Source organism: Cannabis sativa, chromosome 5 (assembly GCF_029168945.1).
Source record: "Cannabis sativa cultivar Pink pepper isolate KNU-18-1 chromosome 5, ASM2916894v1, whole genome shotgun sequence".
In the NCBI taxonomy this organism is placed as follows: domain Eukaryota; kingdom Viridiplantae; phylum Streptophyta; class Magnoliopsida; order Rosales; family Cannabaceae; genus Cannabis; species Cannabis sativa.
The window spans coordinates 73,382,550-73,402,139 of NC_083605.1; the positions used below are offsets into that span (position 1 = coordinate 73,382,550).

General features: G+C 41.1%; 1 protein-coding gene across 1 annotated transcript; it reads right to left on the minus strand.

Annotated features, from left to right (window-relative positions):
* Positions 1-17,448: 17,448 nt before the first annotated feature.
* LOC133038021 (uncharacterized) lies at positions 17,449-18,924 on the minus strand. Its single transcript, XM_061115965.1, has 4 exons — positions 18,442-18,924; positions 18,156-18,347; positions 17,743-18,068; positions 17,449-17,663 (listed from the first exon to the last, which is right to left on the minus strand). The coding sequence occupies exons 1-4, from the start codon at positions 18,916-18,918 to the stop codon at positions 17,525-17,527; spliced, it is 1,134 nt and encodes a 377-aa protein (XP_060971948.1). The 5' UTR covers positions 18,919-18,924; the 3' UTR covers positions 17,449-17,524.
* Between the last annotated feature and the right edge of the window lie 666 nt (positions 18,925-19,590).

Consider the following 19,590-nt stretch of genomic DNA (forward strand, 5'->3'; position numbering starts at 1 on the left):
AGATTTTAAGTAAAAGTTTACAATTTACTATCACATGAAATTTTTTACAAAACAACAAAACTGAATAATTAAAATAATAATGGAACAACTAAAAAACAATTGTGGAATAACAGTGAAAATTTAACACAGTATACAATATAAAACTTACATAGCATTTTTTTTAAAAAATTCCACCTCATAGTAAAAAAGTAAAAATTAAAAATTTCAATATGTGGCGTAAAAACCCCCAATTTTATATTGACATTGTTTGAAATAATTTACTTTCTCATTATATAGTCAACCACAATTATTTTTGTACTTTGTAAAATGTTGACTTGTTTTTTTTTCTTCACTATGTACGTGCATATATTCATTGCCATCTCCAGAGCAAGACAGCAAGTAGTTGCCTCTTTGCACAAAAGATTCACGAATGATAGAGACTTAGAAAGAGCCCAAACAATATTTAGTTACAACATTAATATGATGAAGAATGTCATGAAAATTTTGGTTGTGAACTTTTTCATTTCTAGCCTTCAAGATAGTGTCAACCACCACTGAGGAATAAGCCTCATTGATATTCACACCAAGTCGATCCTGCCCCCAAATAAATTGGACCCAGTACCAACACCTATCTCCATTATCCACATTCGAAATCAAACTCCAAGGAAACGAGCGCCAAAGATGATATGCCAAGTCACAGGTTAAGAGAAGGCGTTCCAAGATTTCGCTCCTCATGCCACAAGAGGGCATAAATCATCCTCTAATTGGACCCATCTAGCCATAATCGCCCTTACAAGAAGAGCATTCGAAAGGATACACCACCACAACACTATGTCTTCAAGGATCTTAGAATTCCACAACCTATTGCAAAGAGAAGAAGCCACAACACAGTTTGGAGTTCTATTCAAGGCTTGTAAAGACAAGCAGATTTGGTAGAGAACCTACCATTCTTCTCTTTACACCAGAACCAATCATCACCATTCTCACCATTTGGCATACCACCTTTAAGAATATCTTGGACACTATCACTATCAAAAATGCACTCCATATTTGAAATATCCCAGTCCCCAATGGGTCGGATATGATCCGATCCGATTCATATCATATAATCTTAATTCTCTTGTACATTCTTACAAGATTATACCTTCTCCATATAACTAAGGAATTTTTAGATATTTAATAATTATACTATTACAATTAAATAGTAGAGAGATGTTGAATTCTTCATTCTTCCATAATGGATGATCGCACTTCGTTGAGTTTTGAGTGAGAATTTACACATGACCTTCGTATTAGCTTTTTTTACTAATGAAAATACGTCTTGCGCCATGTGAAAGTAATTGATGATTTTCTCCCAATGGGTGAAGAACTGCTTATAGGCCAACCCTTGTGGGAGTATTCTAAGCCCTTTTTTTTGTGAAAATGTCAAATCCCATTATGAGATCCTTTTTTGGAAGCTTTGATCAAATGACACTGTGGAGAATGGAACATCCTAGGAAGAATTATAGCTTTATCGGCTTACTGATTAATTTGGTGCATAATACTTGATTATTTGCATCTTGGAAATATTATTTCTTCTTCGTCCATAATTTTTGTAGCAAGATATCGAGGGTTCATAATTGTATATGATGCTTTGGTATCAAAAAATACAGCTACTTTATTAATTGGCCTTGAGTATTTTTGTACGTGATTTCTACCAACATCTATGATTAGTGCATTTAAACTTTCTAGTACTAAGATGTCAACGACATGCTTTTGTACTCTGTTGGCCATTTGATATTGTAGTGTAGATCCTAATAAATCGAGATCTTGATCTATGCCCACAATTTGCAGTTCAACCTTCAAGGCCTCTAATAATCGTTTATCTTTTAATGACATGCAAATATTGGGATATGTAACGTCCCTGCTTCAAGCCTCCATTAGGTCCTTACACCCACGAAATAATGGCTCTTATACACGAGCACATCACTCTGGCTGCTTTCTGGACTGATGACCGACCCTACAGACCAACACGAGTGTTTTCAGTGTGCTTTGTCCTCACTTTCACGCTTCCTGGGAAAATTTCTCAAGAGGTCACCCATCCTGAAATTACCCCAAGTCAAGCACGCTTAACTGTGGATGTAAAGCCCGCTTAGTTAATTTGGAAATTATCAGTTGTTTATGATTTTTTATGAAATTATTTATAGCTATTTAAATAATTTATTACTGTTATTTATGGAATTCTGAAATGCATGGTTAAGTTATACAATAGTTTTTCATATTTTGCATTTCCGGTGTCCGGTATTTGGAACTCGGCGTTTGGCTCAGTAGAAATCACAACTTAGTATGTTAGTAATTTGGGGACGGGTTTTAGACATTGGGAATGTCGGGAATGGCCGGGAATTTAGAATTTCCCAAAAATACCCCTGTAGTATGATTTATGTGATTTTATGGTGGAGGGGCAAAATGGTCTTTTTGCCCCAATGACTTTTTGTCTTTTAGTGACTTTTTATTTGGAAATTAAATGTTTATTTAATTGTTATTTGGCTGAAATAAATGAGATAAATGGCTTTGCTTTATTCTCCATTTTTTTTTACAAAATTAGACTAAGTGTTGAAAATAGAAACTTTGAAAAAAGAAACTCTCTCTTTCTTTCCCTTCCATTTTTCGGCCAAGCATTGAGCAGCAAGGAGTGGGTTTTTCTCCTTTGATTTTTACTTGTTGATTCATCTCATCTTAAGATCCTTTGCAAGCTAGGTTAGCTCATCTTCTCCCTTCCTTAATTTCTTGAGTTTTTGATGAAAAATATGAGTAAATGCATGTTAATTTGGTTGTTGTTGCTGCTGCTTGTGATTGTTGTTTTTATGTTCAAAATGTTGGATTAATTATGTTTAGTTAGGTTGGAATGCATGCTAGTTGTGTTGTTCAAAGCTTTGAGATTTTTTTAAGCTAAATATGTGATTTTGGTGAAAATATTGTGAATCTGTTGCTGGGTTGTTGTGTATGATTTTACTTGATTTCAGAGGCTTGTTTATGCATGATTTAGTAGATTCTAGCTTGTTTGATTGCATGATTGTGGGAATTGCTCAAGTTTGAGTTTAGAACTCAAAGCTTGAGCTTTAATGGCAAGTTGTGTATCTGTGTTTTCTGGGTGGTTTTGAGGCCTTAGAAATGTTCTAGGGAAGGTATAGAACAGGTCTGGAAAGTTTGAGGTGATTTGGGGTTGAATTGGTCGAGTTATGAAAATTTGATGTTGTTTTGCGAGGAACCGGAATTCCGGTTGTGCATCCGGAATTCCGGATGGGGGTCCTGAATGTCCAGAACCGGAATTCCGGTTGGGCAACCGGTCTACCGGTTGGGGAATTTTCAGAACCCGTGTTTTTCCTCGTTTTTATGTTTTTAGGGGTATTGCCATGCTTTTTATCGATAGGGAAACTTTTAGTTCCTAGTTTTAGTCCCCGGGAAGTGATTTAGCGTGTCACTTATAACGTTGTGATTTTTATGGTTTAGGAGCCGATGTCCGCCGCTCGGCTTCGGTTCCGATCGGGTTGATCGAGCACACACCGAATTCGGAATCCGTAAGATTAGTATAACGGTATGCATATGTAGATTACATGTTTAGCGAGCATGTAGGAAGCCTATTAGATTACATTAGTTGTATGTTGGCTTCGAACCATCCAACCCCGTCACGTCGGTACGAGCTGGAGTATGACCAGACGGAGTATGACCGGTTTGACCGATCAGCCGACACTTGGTTGGTGGTTCCGTGCTATTGACGTATCCCGTCGGTACAGCCGGAGTATGACCGCAGGCGGAGTATGACCGGTTCGACCGATCAGAGGATATAGTAACACGTCGGTACAGCCGGAGTATGACCAGCGGGCGGAGTATGACCGGTTCGACCGATCAGGTTGTTACGTGTCAATAGTACCGTCCCTATGAACGTTCAGAACTCAGTACCATGTTGGACATGGCAGTAGTGGCTCAGTACCATGTTGGACATGGCAGTAGCGGGACTCAGTATCGTGTTGGACACGGCAGTTAGTATTATGTATGAGTATTATTATGCTTTTCTTGCTGAGTCTGTCGACTCACAGTTTACGTTCATGTGTAGGTAAAGGCAAGGCTGTAGCTGATGGACCGTGAGCGAGCTTATGAGATTGTACATGTCGGGGCGGTTAGGCCTGGAGCGTACGATCATCGGGACAGCGAGGCTGATTTTTGTAACTGGTCGTTAGACGACTTTTATTTTATGTAACAGTTAATCAGTTAAATCTTTTTGTAAATGATTTTATAATCGGGATCCCGAGTCTTTGGTAATATTGTTTTATAAGTTTAATTAAAAAGCAAAATTTTAATTAATCACGTTTTTCCATAAACCTCGTTGATTAGCAACGAGCTGCACAGTACGTTTAAAAATCACGTAATACGCCTAAGGTAGTTAGGGTGTTACAATTTGGTATCGTAGCCGCTGTGTTGTCTTCCGAAGATCGTCACGACATGTACAATCATCATCGGGCAGCTAGCTCGGTTCACGGTTCAGTAAGCCTTTATTGCTTTAGTAGTTTATTTTATTCAGTTATGAAAAAGAAAAGCCTGTTAGGAAGCATGTTAGTAGCCTGATAGTAGAATAGGCGCATGTTTCGTTTTTAATTTCCAAATTAAGCGGCATTAGTAAGCTCTCGATGATCGTGACCTGAAGTGCCAACTCGGGATTTCGAGGCGGTTCAGACTAGATGGACGCCAGACGAAATATTAGGAGTCAGGGCATCTCAGTCGGGTCAGATCAAGGTCGAGGAGCTCGCCTCCCCTCGAGTGTTTTGGGCCGAGGTAGAGGTCCCGGGGGCGGTGGTTCGCGGTTGGAGTGATGTTAACTCGCCGCAGCTGCCCAAGTGAATCGGGAAGCCCGGGGTGGGAAGTTACGGTTTGCGGAAATGCAAGCCCGGATAGAAGAGCAAGACCTCGAGATTCTGAGGTTGAGACAGCAGGGTGCTTCCGCAGTTCCAGTGCCCGTAGTTCCAGTGGCACCTGCCCCTGCTGCCCAGGCCGAGATAGTGGTGGCGGCCAATAGATTGGAACCTTTGTACGAACGGTTCCGGAAGCAGGCACCTCCGGTTTTCCTGGGAGGTCCGGACGTGATGAAAGCCGAGCAGTGGCTGACGGTGATCCCCAAGATTCTAAACTTTATGGGTGTCACCGGGAACGGCAGAGTGGTGAGTGCCACTTTTCAGTTTTAAGAAGACGCTCTGGTCTGGTGGGACATGGTATCTCAGATCCATGACGTCGTCACTATGACCTGGGAAAGGTTTTAGGAACTCTTCAGCGTTAAATGTTATAACGAGGCGGTCAGAAGCGCCAAGAGGAAAGAGTTCGCCCACCTGACCCAGCGAGAGAATATGAGCATGACGGAATATATTACTCAGTTCAGCCGGTTGGCGAGGTTAGCCTCGGGATTTGCGCCAACCGATTTCAGTAAGAAAGAAAATATCTCGATGGACTTAATGTGAAGATCAAGTATGACCTTATGATCACTACCGACGATAAGACCATCTAAGCTGAGATGGCGAAGGAAGCATGGTGAGCTGAGGGCGCAGCTAGATGTATGTGGAATCAGTTAGGACTCCGGAATGTGGCGGGGCTCCTACCCCTTCTGCGTCAGGTTTCAGCAGGGGAGGTAGTGGTTCGGCCATGGACTGGAGGAGGAAATCATCCACTGCATCCGGTGGCTCGAGGCAGAACAAGAGGTTCCGAGGGAACCAGAATCAAGACGGTCGTCAGGGTAGTGTTGAGACCCGTTATTCCTACTGGAGTGTCTCATTAGTAAGAGGCATCCTATGGATGAGTGTTTAGGTCAAGGATGTCTGGTGTGGCAGCCAGAGTTTTTAGAAAATTGGAAAGATCGTATGATAGATATGAATCAGGGTTTGGAACCCTATTACCTGGCGGAGAATGGGTTATCTCCAATAGGTGGATTAGGTCTATGCCGATCAGGATAGATGGTAGAGAGTTAAGCGCTGTTCTGATAGAGATGAGTTTAGTCGAATTCGATATTATTTTAGGAATGGATTTCGTATCTAAATATTCGGCGAGCATTGATTGTAAAAGGAAGATGGTGGTCTTCCAACCGGAAAGTGAAGAACCATTTGTATTTGTTGGTTCAGTTCAGGGATCTCGGATCCCGGTGATCTCGGCTATGGCAGCGAGAGAATTGTTACACGGCGGTTGCTTAGGGTTTCTGGCCGTGGTGGTGGACACCACTCGGCCAGATACCATTCGGCCAGAGGACATCAGGGTGGTTCGGGAATTTTTGGATGTTTTTCCCGAAGAACTTCCAGGGTTACCACCTCAGCGGGAGATTGATTTCGTGATCGACTTGGCACCAGGGGTGGATCCGGTTTCCAAAGCCCCGTATAGGATGGCTCCAGCTGAACTTAAGGAATTAAAGATTCAGCTCCAAGGGTTGCTTGACATTGGGTTCATTCGGCCCAGTGTGTCACCCTGGGGAGCCCCGGTTTTGTTCGTTAAGAAGAAGGATGGATCTATGAGGATGTGCATCGACTACAGGGAGTTGAACAAGCTGACGGTGAAGAATAAATATCCATTACCTAGGATCGATGACTTGTTTGATCAGCTTCAGGGGAAGACGGTCTTTTCTAAGATTGATCTCCGTTCGGGTTATCATCAGTTGAGAATCCGAGAGGAGGACATTCCGAAGACGGCTTTCCGCACTAGGTATGGACATTACGAGTTTCTGGTTATGTCATTCGGACTAACCAATGCTCCTGCAGCATTCATGGACCTGATGAATAGAGTATTCAAGTATTTCCTCGATATCTGTGTGATTGTGTTTATCGACGACATCCTCGTGTACTCTCAATCAGAAGAGGAGCATGAGTTACATCTTCAAATGGTACTGCAACGACTTCGAGAACATAAGCTTTACGCCAAGTTCAAGAAATGTGAGTTCTGGTTATCTCAGGTGTCCTTCCTAGGGCACATTGTGAGTAAAGATGGGATCAAGGTGGATCCCGGGAAGATTGAATCCGTCAGGGATTGGCCGAGACCGAAGACAGTGACAGAGATTAGAAGCTTCTTGGGTTTAGCTGGGTACTACCGTAGGTTCGTGGAGGGGTTCTCCAAAATTTCAATGCCCCTAACCGAGCTTACAAAGAAGAATCAGCGATTTATCTGGTCAGATAAATGTGAAGCTAGCTTTCAAGAGTTGAAGCAGAGATTGATTACTGCTCCGGTACTAGCTTTGCCTTCGGACAAGGAGAAGTTCGTAGTCTATTGTGACGCATCCAAACAGGGTTTGGGGTGTGTATTGATGCAAGCCGACCGGGTTATCGCTTATGCCTCCCGTCAGTTAAAGGATTATGAACAGCAATACCCGACTCATGATTTAGAATTGGCCGCAGTGGTTTTTGCACTGAAGATTTGGCGGCATTACCTTTACGGGGAGAAGTGTGAGATCTATACCGACCATAAAAGTCTCAAGTATTTCTTTACTCAGAAAGATTGGAACATGAGACAAAGGCGTTGGTTGGAATTAGTGAAGGATTACGATTGTGAGATCCTCTATCATCCCGGAAAAGCCAATGTAGTGGCCGATGCCCTGAGCAGAAAGGGTCCCGGGCAAGTAGCTAGTATGATTCTGATCTCACCTCAGCTAGCAGAGGATATGGTTAGATCCAGCATTGAGTTTGTGGTAGGTCAGTTTCACAACTTAACGCTGCAATCTGATCTATTGGAAAGAATAAAGGTCGCTCAGATGACAGATCCGGAGTTAGTGAAAATCCGAGATGAGGTGTTGGCTGGTCAAGCCAAGGACTTTTCAGTGTCAGATAGTGGAATGCTTTTGTATAAAGCCAGAGTTTGTGTTCCGAACAGTGTGGAACTTAGAAATGAGATCTTTGAAGAGGCTCATTCTACCCCATATTCTCTACATCCCGGCACCACCAAGATGTACCAAGATTTGAAACCGTACTTCTGGTGGAGCGGTATGAAGAAGAATTTGGTAGAATTCGTATCGAGATGCCTCACGTGTCAGCAGATTAAGGCTGAACATCAGAGACCAGCAGGGTTGTTGCAGCCTCTAACCCTACCAGAATGGAAATGGGAGGATATTACGATGGATTTTGTGGTCGGGTTACCTAGGACCACGGGTTTATTTGATTCCATCTGGGTAGTGGTGGATCGATTTACGAAATCTGCTCATTTTCTGCCGGTTAGAACAACATTTACAGTGGATCAGTTGGCAGAGTTATATGTCAGAGAGATAATGAGACTTCACGGGGTACCGAAGTCTATAGTTTCGGACAGGGATCCGAAGTTTACCTCCAAATTTTGGCAAAGTTTGCAACGGGCAATGGGTACAAAGCTAAAATTCAGTACAGCATTCCATCCTCAGACAGATGGTCAGTCCGAAAGGACAATTCAGATATTGGAGGACATGTTGAGAGCCTGTGTTATGGACTTTGAAGGCTCATGGAGTAAATATCTACCGTTGATAGAATTTTCGTACAACAACAGTTATCAGAGTACGATAGGGATGGCTCCCTATGAACTGTTGTACGGAAGGAAATGTAGATCCCCTATCCACTGGGATGAGACAGGGAAGAGGAAATACCTAGGTCCAGAGTCAGTTCAGCCGACCAATGAGGCGATAGAAAAGATAAAAGCTAGAATGCTTGCCTCACAGAGCAGACAGAAGAGTTACGCAGATCCGAAACGCAGGGATGTTGAGTTCCAAGTAGGGGAACATGTGTTTTTATGGGTATCTCCGATGAAGGGGATTAAACGTTTCGGGAAAAGAGGCAAGTTATGCCCTAGATTTACAGGACCTTTCGAGATTCTCGAGAAGATAGGTCAAGTGGCATATCGGTTAGCATTGCCTCCAGCCTTATCAGCAGTGCACAACGTATTCCATGTCTCGATGTTGAGAAAATACGTTTCAGACCCCTCTCATATACTCAGTTATGAGAGTCTTCAGCTTCAGCCAGATATGACATATGAGGAACAACCAGTGCAGATCCTGGATAGAAAGGATAAAGTCCTTCGGAATAAGACCATAGCATTGGTCAAGGTTCTCTGGAGAAACAGTAAGGTGGAAGAAGCCACCTGGGAGCTAGAGTCAGATATGAGAGCTCAATAGCCAGAGTTATTCAGGTTAGATTTCGGGGACGAAATCCTTTTAAGGGGGGGATAGTTGTAAAGCCCGCTTAGTTAATTTGGAAATTATCAGTTGTTTATGATTTTTTATGAAATTATTTATAGCTATTTAAATAATTTATTACTGTTATTTATGAAATTCTGAAATGCATGGTTAAGTTATACAATAGTTTTTCATATTTTGCATTTCCGGTGTCCGGTATTTGGAACTCGGCGTTTGGCTCAGTAGAAATCACAACTTAGTATGTTAGTAATTTGGGGACGGGTTTTAGACATTGGGAATGTCGGGAATGGCCGGGAATTTAGAATTTCCCAAAAATACCCCTGTAGTATGATTTATGTGATTTTATGGTGGAGGGGCAAAATGGTCTTTTTGCCCCAATGACTTTTTGTCTTTTAGTGACTTTTTATTTGGAAATTAAATGTTTATTTAATTGTTATTTGGCTGAAATAAATGAGATAAATGGCTTTGCTTTATTCTCCATTTTTTTACAAAATTAGACTAAGTGTTGAAAATAGAAACTTTGAAAAAAGAAACTCTCTCTTTCTTTCCCTTCCATTTTCGGCCAAGCATTGAGCAGCAAGGAGTGGGTTTTTCTCCTTTGATTTTTACTTGTTGATTCATCTCATCTTAAGATCCTTTGCAAGCTAGGTTAGCTCATCTTCTCCCTTCCTTAATTTCTTGAGTTTTTGATGAAAAATATGAGTAAATGCATGTTAATTTGGTTGTTGTTGCTGCTGCTTGTGATTGTTGTTTTTATGTTCAAAATGTTGGATTAATTATGTTTAGTTAGGTTGGAATGCATGCTAGTTGTGTTGTTCAAAGCTTTGAGATTTTTTTAAGCTAAATATGTGATTTTGGTGAAAATATTGTGAATCTGTTGCTGGGTTGTTGTGTATGATTTTACTTGATTTCAGAGGCTTGTTTATGCATGATTTAGTAGATTCTAGCTTGTTTGATTGCATGATTGTGGGAATTGCTCAAGTTTGAGTTTAGAACTCAAAGCTTGAGCTTTAATGGCAAGTTGTGTATCTGTGTTTTCTGGGTGGTTTTGAGGCCTTAGAAATGTTCTAGGGAAGGTATAGAACAGGTCTGGAAAGTTTGAGGTGATTTGGGGTTGAATTGGTCGAGTTATGAAAATTTGATGTTCTTGCTGCGAGGAACCTGGAATTCGGTTGTGCATCCGGAATTCCGGATGGGGGTCCTGAATGTCCAGAACCGGAATTCCGGTTGGGCAACCGGTCTACCGGTTGGGGAATTTTCAAAACCCGTGTTTTTCCTCGTTTTTATGTTTTTAGGGGTATTGCCATGCTTTTTATCGATAGGGAAACTTTTAGTTCCTAGTTTTAGTCCCCGGGAAGTGATTTGGCGTGTCACTTATAGCGTTGTGATTTTTATGGTTTAGGAGCCGATGTCCGCCGCTCGGCTTCGGTTCCGGTCGGGTTGACCGGCACACCTGAATTCGGAATCCAGGTAAGATTAGTATAACAGTATGCATATGTAGATTACATGTTTAGCGAGCATGTAGGAAGCCTATTAGATTACATTAGTTGTATGTTGGCTTCGAACCATCCAACCCTGTCACGTCGGTACGGTGGAGTATGACCGACGGCGGAGTATGACCGGTTTGACCGTCAGTGACACTTGGTTGGTGGTTCCGTGCTATTGACGTATCCCGTCGGTACAGGCTGGAGTATGACCAGCAGCCGGAGTATGACCGGTTCGACCGATCAGGAGGATATAGTAACACGTCGGTACAGGCTGGAGTATGACCAGCAGCCGGAGTATGACCGGTTCGACCGATCAGGTTGTTACGTGTCAATAGTACCGTCCCTATGAACGTTCAGAACTCAGTACCATGTTGGACATAGCAGTAGTGGCTCAGTATGTTGGACATGGCAGTAGCGGGACTCAGTATCGTGTTGGACACGGCAGTTAGTATTATGTATGAGTATTATTATGCTTTTCTTGCTGAGTCTGTCGACTCACAGTTTACGTTCATGTGTAGGTAAAGGCAAGGCTGTAGCTGATGGACCGTGAGCGAGCTTATGAGATTGTACATGTCGGGGCGGTTAGGCCTGGAGCGTACGATCATCGGGACAGCGAGGCTGATTTTTGTAACTGGTCGTTAGACGACTTTTATTTTATGTAACAGTTAATCAGTTAAATCTTTTTGTAAATGATTTTATAATCGGGATCCCGAGTCTTTGGTAATATTGTTTTATAAGTTTAATTAAAAAGCAAAATTTTAATTAATCACGTTTTTCCATAAACCTCGTTGATTAGCAACGAGCTGCACAGTACGTTTAAAAATCACGTAATACGCCTAAGGTAGTTAGGGTGTTACAGTGGAGTTCTTTCGTGATGGGCTACCGAAAAAACAAGATGCACCTTATTGATATAGGTAGTACTAATCAATCCATTTAAGTCATCTTCAACTGTGTAATCCTATACCTACACAGTCTCAGAATCATCACACTTGACCTTCTCCAGGCGGTGTGGGATTGCACAGCTTACCCGATATTTCTCTTGTGACAGGCAATAGTCCCGTGATTCGTAAGGGGACTATTACCTGTCACAATTGGGCAAAAAATTTCATACAAAGCATCGAGTTTGCTAGCAAAAGATGTCATAATTGGGCTTTTTGCAAGAGGCGTGGATACTAGTGTAGAATGTGTTGAACGTTGGCTGGAAGAAGCAATAATATCATAAAGAGTTATAATGATGTATGAGACTGTGATTTCTTAATAGAAGAAACAAGGAGAACGTTATTGGGGTTTTTTTTTGCAAGAAAGGCAAGGTTCATCTCATTCGTTTTACGAACATTTCAAGAAAGGCAAGATTTTGTTCAGCAGGAGGCACTCTCATCCTACTTTCTCTTGGATTTTAAAGCCATTTAATTTAGTAAGATTGTTTATACATGGTTATATTTTTGATGTTTTTATAATTAATTTTTGGGTAAATACTATTTTGGACCTTGTGTTTTGCAAAAGTTACCAATTAGACCCTATGTTTTGTTAAATGACAAAATGGACCCTGTATTTTCTAAAATAGTACAAATAGGACCTTGAATTGATTTTTAAAGTTTAATTATAATTCGATCTAAAAGTGCTATGACAAAATTGTTTACATTTTTTGTATCTGTTCGTATTAGGAATTATCTTCAAGTTGGTTGTATTAAAAAAAAAAGTTATCTAAAATTAAGCTCAGGGTCCTATTTTTACCATTTTAGAAAATATAGGGTCCATTTTGTTATTTAACAAAATACAGGGTCCAATCTGTAACTTTTGCAAAACACAGGGTCCAAAATAGTATTTACCCTTAATTTTTTCTAGTTTCTATTAGTGGTGATTCATGTAATACCATTCTACGTTCTACAAATACGGTTTAATTGTCCCATGCATTAGCTATACATATATGTTATTATTAATGTATTTGGACAAATACTTGTCTCTAAATTTTCAAATTTTCTGTAATATTTGCTTTTCAGTTAATAAATCCTCCTGAAGAAAAATATAATAAAAGACTCATATTTATATACAAATTAAAATATATAAAACAAGAAAAAATTAAGATGTTTACAAAAGAAAAAAAAAGAAAATACCTAAGTGTATCAAATGGTTACATTTTAAGACCTAATTCCTTTTTAGAATGGAATGAGAAATTTCAATTTTTGACCCTAATAATACAACCTATATCAAAATTTATACCCCTTTATAATTTGTACAAATTTAGTCCATTAATTACATGAACTTCCCATTTTACCCTTTTTTTTTAAAAAAAAAAAAAAAAAAAAAAGCTAAAATCTGAAAGTGTATTTCTCTCTCTCTCTCTTCCCTCTTCCCTCTCTCTCTCGTGCACCACTCTCTCTCTCTCTAGGAAAAAATTTGAAAAATTTATGAAAAACCGAAGCTGAAATCCGTCCCACACGATATTATTTGCTGTTGCATGGTTGTTTTCTCGGTGGGTGTTGGTGGAAAACCGAAGCACAATACAACATCACTCAAGAATCTTACACCATTATAATGGGTAAGTTGCATTTTAAGCATTTTGTTTGACTTTATGTAGTTTAAAATTGTTATACGTGTGTTTATTGTTGGAACTGCTGTTTTTTGGTCTGAAATTGTTGAGATCTGGCAGATCTGGTTTTCAGTCGATTTCTGGGTTTTCCAGTGTTATCGATGATATGTCGATGATATGTCGATGGTTTGTCGATGATTATGAAGGAAAGGTCAGTGACGACCATTATCGACGTTATGTCGACATGATGTCGACATGTTATCGACATCATGCAACCAACTTTGGGATTAACTATTTGTCGACATTTTGTCGACATGTTTGTCGACAGAATGTCGACAACAAGCATTTTTTGTTGTTTTTGAGAAGTTGTCGATATTTTGTCGACATCATGTCGACAAAATATCGATGCAATGGAAAAATACCGTAGATAAAACATAAACATAACATTGACAGAAAATAAACTTCATTAAAAATAACAAAAAAAAAACATAAAAAAAAAACAGAAAATAAAAGTTCATAAAAATTAAAAAAAAAACATTAAATAAAACCCACAAACCATAACATAAGAAATTATTTTTTTTTAAATTCTTTGGCTTGTGGGTGAGCCTTGCAATACTTGCATAATGTTCCAGGCTTCACTTGGGTTTACGCGTTGAAGATGCCCAGTTTGCAACGACGGCATCCTTCGGGGAACCCAGGTGGTGGAGCCGGCCATTCACCAGTTTTTGCAAATTCTCTTTCAAGTTGCATGAACCTGAACTCGTTACCGTTTCGCTCTCTTTCGAAAGCTCGAGCGGCGTCCAAAACTTTCTGCATTGCAGGAGTAACTATGCCAACATCATCCTCCTGCTTCAGCTCCTCAGGAGTTAGGATGGGGTATTTGCCGTTCTTTCTTGGGGCCATATTTCAAACTTAAGAGAATAAGAGAAAATTTTTAAGAGTAAGAGATAGGTAGAATACAAGAGCACTTATGAATAAGATTTCCCTTTGCTTTTATAGAGCAGTAAAAATGTTGGGAATGTATGAAAATTTAATGGTCATTAAATGCGTAAGCGTACGGGAAAAACGCATGAAATGGCGTATTTATCGACAGAATGTCGATACTATGTCGACATCTTATCGACAACATGCCAATTTAGTGTCACTGCTACCACATTTGTCGACGACATGTCGACTTCATGTCCATATGTTGTCGATAGGACACGTGTCTGACATGCAACGTTTCAGTTGGGAAGGGTTGTTGGGAACGTATGTAAAATTTATTAACATTTAATGTGCAACCGTTTCTATTGTCGATATAATGTCGATGGTATGTCGATAGTATGTCGATGACGAGCATGGTTGTTGGCGTGGTCGATGGTATGTCGATATTATGTCGACACAATGTCGACAATCAGTGCCCTAATTTCTGGTATTGTGCTTCTCGACATTATGTCTATTGATATCGATGGGATGTCGATGTTTATTTTTTTTTGGTGTTTTTTCCTTTACTCACCTTGTTTTTTTGGTTTGCAATTGCAGGAGACAAAGTGTTCCTTGTTGTATCGTACGATGGTGTTTGGTTATGTGAGAATTATAATTGGATCTACAAAGCAAATAGCAGCTTGACGTTGACCGATACAACCGAGACAACCCTACGAAGAAGCTGCGACAAATTTTATATGAAGAGTTGGAAGTTGATCCGGTAGCGTATGATTTAAAGTTGGAGATTTGTTCCTTGTACATGAAGGGAAAAATGGTTGCGCCAGAGGTTATTAAGAGAGAACGCCAACTGAGAACGTTTTTAGAGATGAGGGCAACAATGTCAAATACAGAGTTTATGCCATTATTCGTGACCAAGGTGAGAAAAGTTGGGAATTCGGAGCCTACGCCGCCTACTAATCCTCTCCCTCGGAGTGTGGTAGGGTCTTGCGTTCCGAAACGGATGTTGGGATTGGTGTGAATGAGGAGGTTCCGCCAATTTAGAGGTTCCGACCAATTTTGATGTTCCGACCAATGTAGGGCAAGAACAAGAAGCGACGAGGATTTCATCAGTTTGAAGAGTTCGATACACCCTTCTACAATAATGATCCTCTTGTAGATTTGAATATGGACGATGACCATGATTTAGCGATCGATGAACCCGTAGCGGGACCATTGTTGAGGTTAGAGTGTGTACCGAGTAACCAAGGTACACAGCGAGAACGACAACCTCGTAGTGAAAATCGCACTACACCTCGGAACTAGCGGTAGTCGACCGGGCGGGCGAAGAACATGCTCGTCATGCAACGTTCTCAACGTTCTCCTCTTTCGAAGTTTGTACCAAGTTCAAAGCTCCCATGTGGACAAAGGAAGATATAATGGAAAATCATGAGCTAACTACTTGTTTACAAAGTAAGGAAGCGGGGGTGATAGAGCTTGGTAATTTTTATGAAAACAAGGAAGAAGCTGAGACAAGTTGTGGGTAGGTTTGCCCTTAATAACAATTTCGAGTGGATGGTGAAGAAGTCATCCCCTGATGTGTTGTACGTTACATGCAAGGCTCCAAATTGTAAATGGAGATTGAGGGGAGGAAGAAGATGCATTCGACAACTTTGAGGTCACCGTATTTCACAATGAACACACATGTAACTTGAATGCGAGACGTTCGGATCACCGTCAAGCGGCACCATGGGTAGTTGGCCACCTTATTAAGGGGAAGTACACCCAAGACGGAACTAAGTACAAGGCTAAAGACATACGGAGGGACATGTTTGACAACTACGGTATCGGTATGAGTTATGTGAAGGCGTGGAGGTGCAGGGAGATGGGACTTACGTATGCTAGGGGTACGCCTGAGTTTTCATACATGAAGCTTCCTGGGTACTTGTACATGCTGGAACAGAAGAATCCAGGTACCATTACTGACTTGTACTTAGAGGATGAGCGGTTCAAGTACTGTTTTATATCACTCGGTGCATGTAGAAGGGGCTTTTCTTTTTGTCGTCCTGTTTTGAGTATCGATGGCACCTTCTTGAAGACGAAGTACGGCGGTATAATGTTAGTTGCCGTGGCATACGATGCGAACAACCAATTGTTGCAGGTTGCTTATGGTATCGTTGACAGTGAGAATAACGACTCCTGGACGTATTTCTTACAGAAGTTGAGGGTAGCAATTGGCGTGGTTGAGAACTTAGTGTTTGTGTCAGATAGGCATCAAAGCATTGATCATGCTGTTGAACTCGTTTTTCCCGAAGCAGTCCACTGTGCATGCTATCACCACATTGTTATGAACGTGAACGCCAAATTCAAGACTGATGCTTTTCACAACCAAATATATAATGTTGCTTACGCATGGTCGAAGGCGGAATGCGATAGAGAGTTCGAGAAGCTTAGAAAGATGAATCCGCCATCGCCGCATATGTGGAGAGTATAGGGTTTGAGAAGTGGGCTCACCCTTATTGTTTGGGCGATAGATACAACATCATGACGAGCAACGCTTCTTGAAAGCTTCAATAGTGTCACGGAAGAGTTCGGGAAATATCCAATAACTACTTTGGTTGAATTTATCGGAGTTCACACTCCAATCGTGGTTCGCCGATCGCCTCGAAAATGCCGACAAATGTGCCACCCCTTTGGCCACGCTCTTCGAAAAAAACTTGGCAAAAATTCATGAAAATGCAAGGTACAGGCGCGTCCAACGAAATGGAGCCAATTTGTATAACGTTGGTAGGGGACCTAACGGTGAAAGAGGTGGTGATGTGAATCTAGTTGAAAAAACATGCACCTGCGGCGTGTTCACGTTATTGAAACTCCCTTGCCTTCATGCATGTGCCGCGGCATTGAAAACGAACACAAGTGTGTACACGCTTTGCTCACCTTATTATTCAAAAGAAACGTGGAGGAAGATTTACGATGATACCATCAATCTCGCTGGTGACGAGGATGATTGGGTTCTCCCAGAACACATCAAGAATATGAAAGTTGGGGTACCTGTGGAAAAGAAGCCTGTAGGTCGTCCAAGAAAAAGCAACGCTGGAAGAAGACGGGAGAACCGTTTCCCGTCTGGTGATAAAAAAGGTTCTGTACCACGAAACTGCAGCCGCTGTGGTGCTTCAAGCCACAACAGAGCAACATGCAAAGCCCGCATCTGAGGCGTCTTGTACGTATTCGTTGGGAAATTTGATATATTGTAATGACGCATATTTTGTCATAGTTATTTTTGTTGAGGTTGAATATTTTTCAAATTTTTTAATTATTTTTAGGTTTAATAGTTATTTTTGTTGAATAATGTTGATATTTTATATTTGAAACCACGTATAATTATCAAAATTTTAACGAAAAGAAAATCTATATATACATAACTGTAATGTTAATTACACAAAATATACAATGTCCCAATAATTAAAAATATAATCAGCCGACATTTTGGTAAAATAAATCGACACACCACCGTTGACGAAACATGGCTATCCGGTCTGGCGTCACATCGGTCAATCCACGCTGCATCATGAGATGCTCCACATACTCAATGCAATACACGCCACAATCACCACTAAATGCAAAATAAAATGTAAAGTCAGTCTAACGTAAAACATATTTTAATACTATAGTACTTTTTTATCGCTATGTACCTGGTTGCTGACTTCGGAACTAAGTCGTGAGTGGCTCGACTCGCGTGCATTTTTGGAAGCACCGTGATGTCACCGTTAGCTAACGCCATGATCTGGTTGTTATGTGGAAATTCCCCGGTTGCAAGGATTAGCGAGGGCAGCAGTTCTGACCAAACCTTCAAGATGGGTTCCATGGCGGTCCAATGACAGACGCTGGAATCACAGTCGTAGACATTAATTTTCCACAGCTCTATGTCCACTTCAACTGTGACCCAGTGTCTTGCCGTGGGAAGGTGCAGAACGAAGTAAATAAACTCGTTACCCCTCCATCTCTCAAAGACTTGGGACTGTAATTACAGAGAACAACGAAACAATTAACAAACCATAATAATCTTCCCAAACAATTAACATTTAAAATCTTACTAAAACAATACCTTATGAAACCCTGTGCAGTAGTCCAGGATATATTCCTCCCATTTAAAGTTTTTCCTCGGACCCTTGTGGCTCGTCCATGCACTGCTGATCATGGCGGTCACGAATGTGGAGAGAATGATACCCTTCTGAGGAAATGTCAGTGGATAGTCGGTGCGTCGCCTCCTCAGCATATGCATTGCTGCATCTATATGCTGCATATAAACGGAAATGTCAGTTACACAAAAAAATATATTAATTGCACATAAAGTTGTAAAGTGAAGTAATATTATAAAATACTTTACTTACGTCATCTGTAAGCCATTCCTTTGGTGTGAGCATTATCCAAAAGAATCCTGGACCGTAATCACCACTTCTCAAATCCCGAAGTCGGTGGTTCGGAATGAGTCCAACACACCACTTTCGGAAAGTGGTTAACAATTTCTCGTCCGGTGGCTCCAGGGGATCAAAAGTCGAAGATGGCCTATGTCTCCTCTTCATCTCCGTATAGTCACCGAACCATACAGGAGGCTTTCTCTTCCTCTTCCGACTCTTAACCACTGCAGGTTGTGCCTCTATGGACAGAATCTCACCCTGCGACTCGGTGTCATGTACATGGATAAGAGGTTGTGCCTCGATCGGAGTCGCTGGAGCTCCCTCATAAGGATCGTAATCGTCGGGGAAGACCTCATCCTCTTCTACTGGGGGTGAAGCAGCTGGTGGTGGGGTAGATGGATCTGCTGGGGCCTCCGGTGCTGAAGCTGTCGTTGGCGGACGATTCAACATGGCCAATATGTCTACGAGCCGCTCCATAATTACGTTCTGACCACCCTTCAGCTCTACATGGCTGGTCTCGTATGCCTTCTTCAGCTCGACATGAGCAGCATACAGACCCTGAGTGTCACCCTCGATCCTATCCAACCGAGCCACTAAATCAGTGTACTCGGCACCCCGAACGCCTGATGAAGATGGTGCACTGGGCTGAGGTTCTGAACCAGTGGCCTGAAAAAATATATATCAAAAAAATACGGTAAGCATACGATAATTCCACAATGTAACAAATATCACAAAACAAAAATAATAAAAAATGAAGACATAAAAAAAAGTTCCAAAAATTGGTACCTGAGTGTCTCTTTCCTGAGTGTACGGGACACGAGTATACGGTACACGACTACTGCCTCAGCCTCTGTGTCATCCACAGCATCATCAACCAGGTTCTCCACACCATCGTAAGAAATGGTCCTCACAAATGCCTCCTCCTCTGTCCGTGGAAGGAGCCCCTGCACCACTTCCAGATTCTGTTTTATGGTTTAACAAATATCAAAATAAAACCATTTAGCATTTATTACAAGCATTTATGTTAAATAATTATTCAGAACATAAGTGAAATCATACCCCGTCTAGAAAATAATGCGCTGACGTCTTTCTTCCCAATATCGCCTTTGCTCGTCCAGCTAA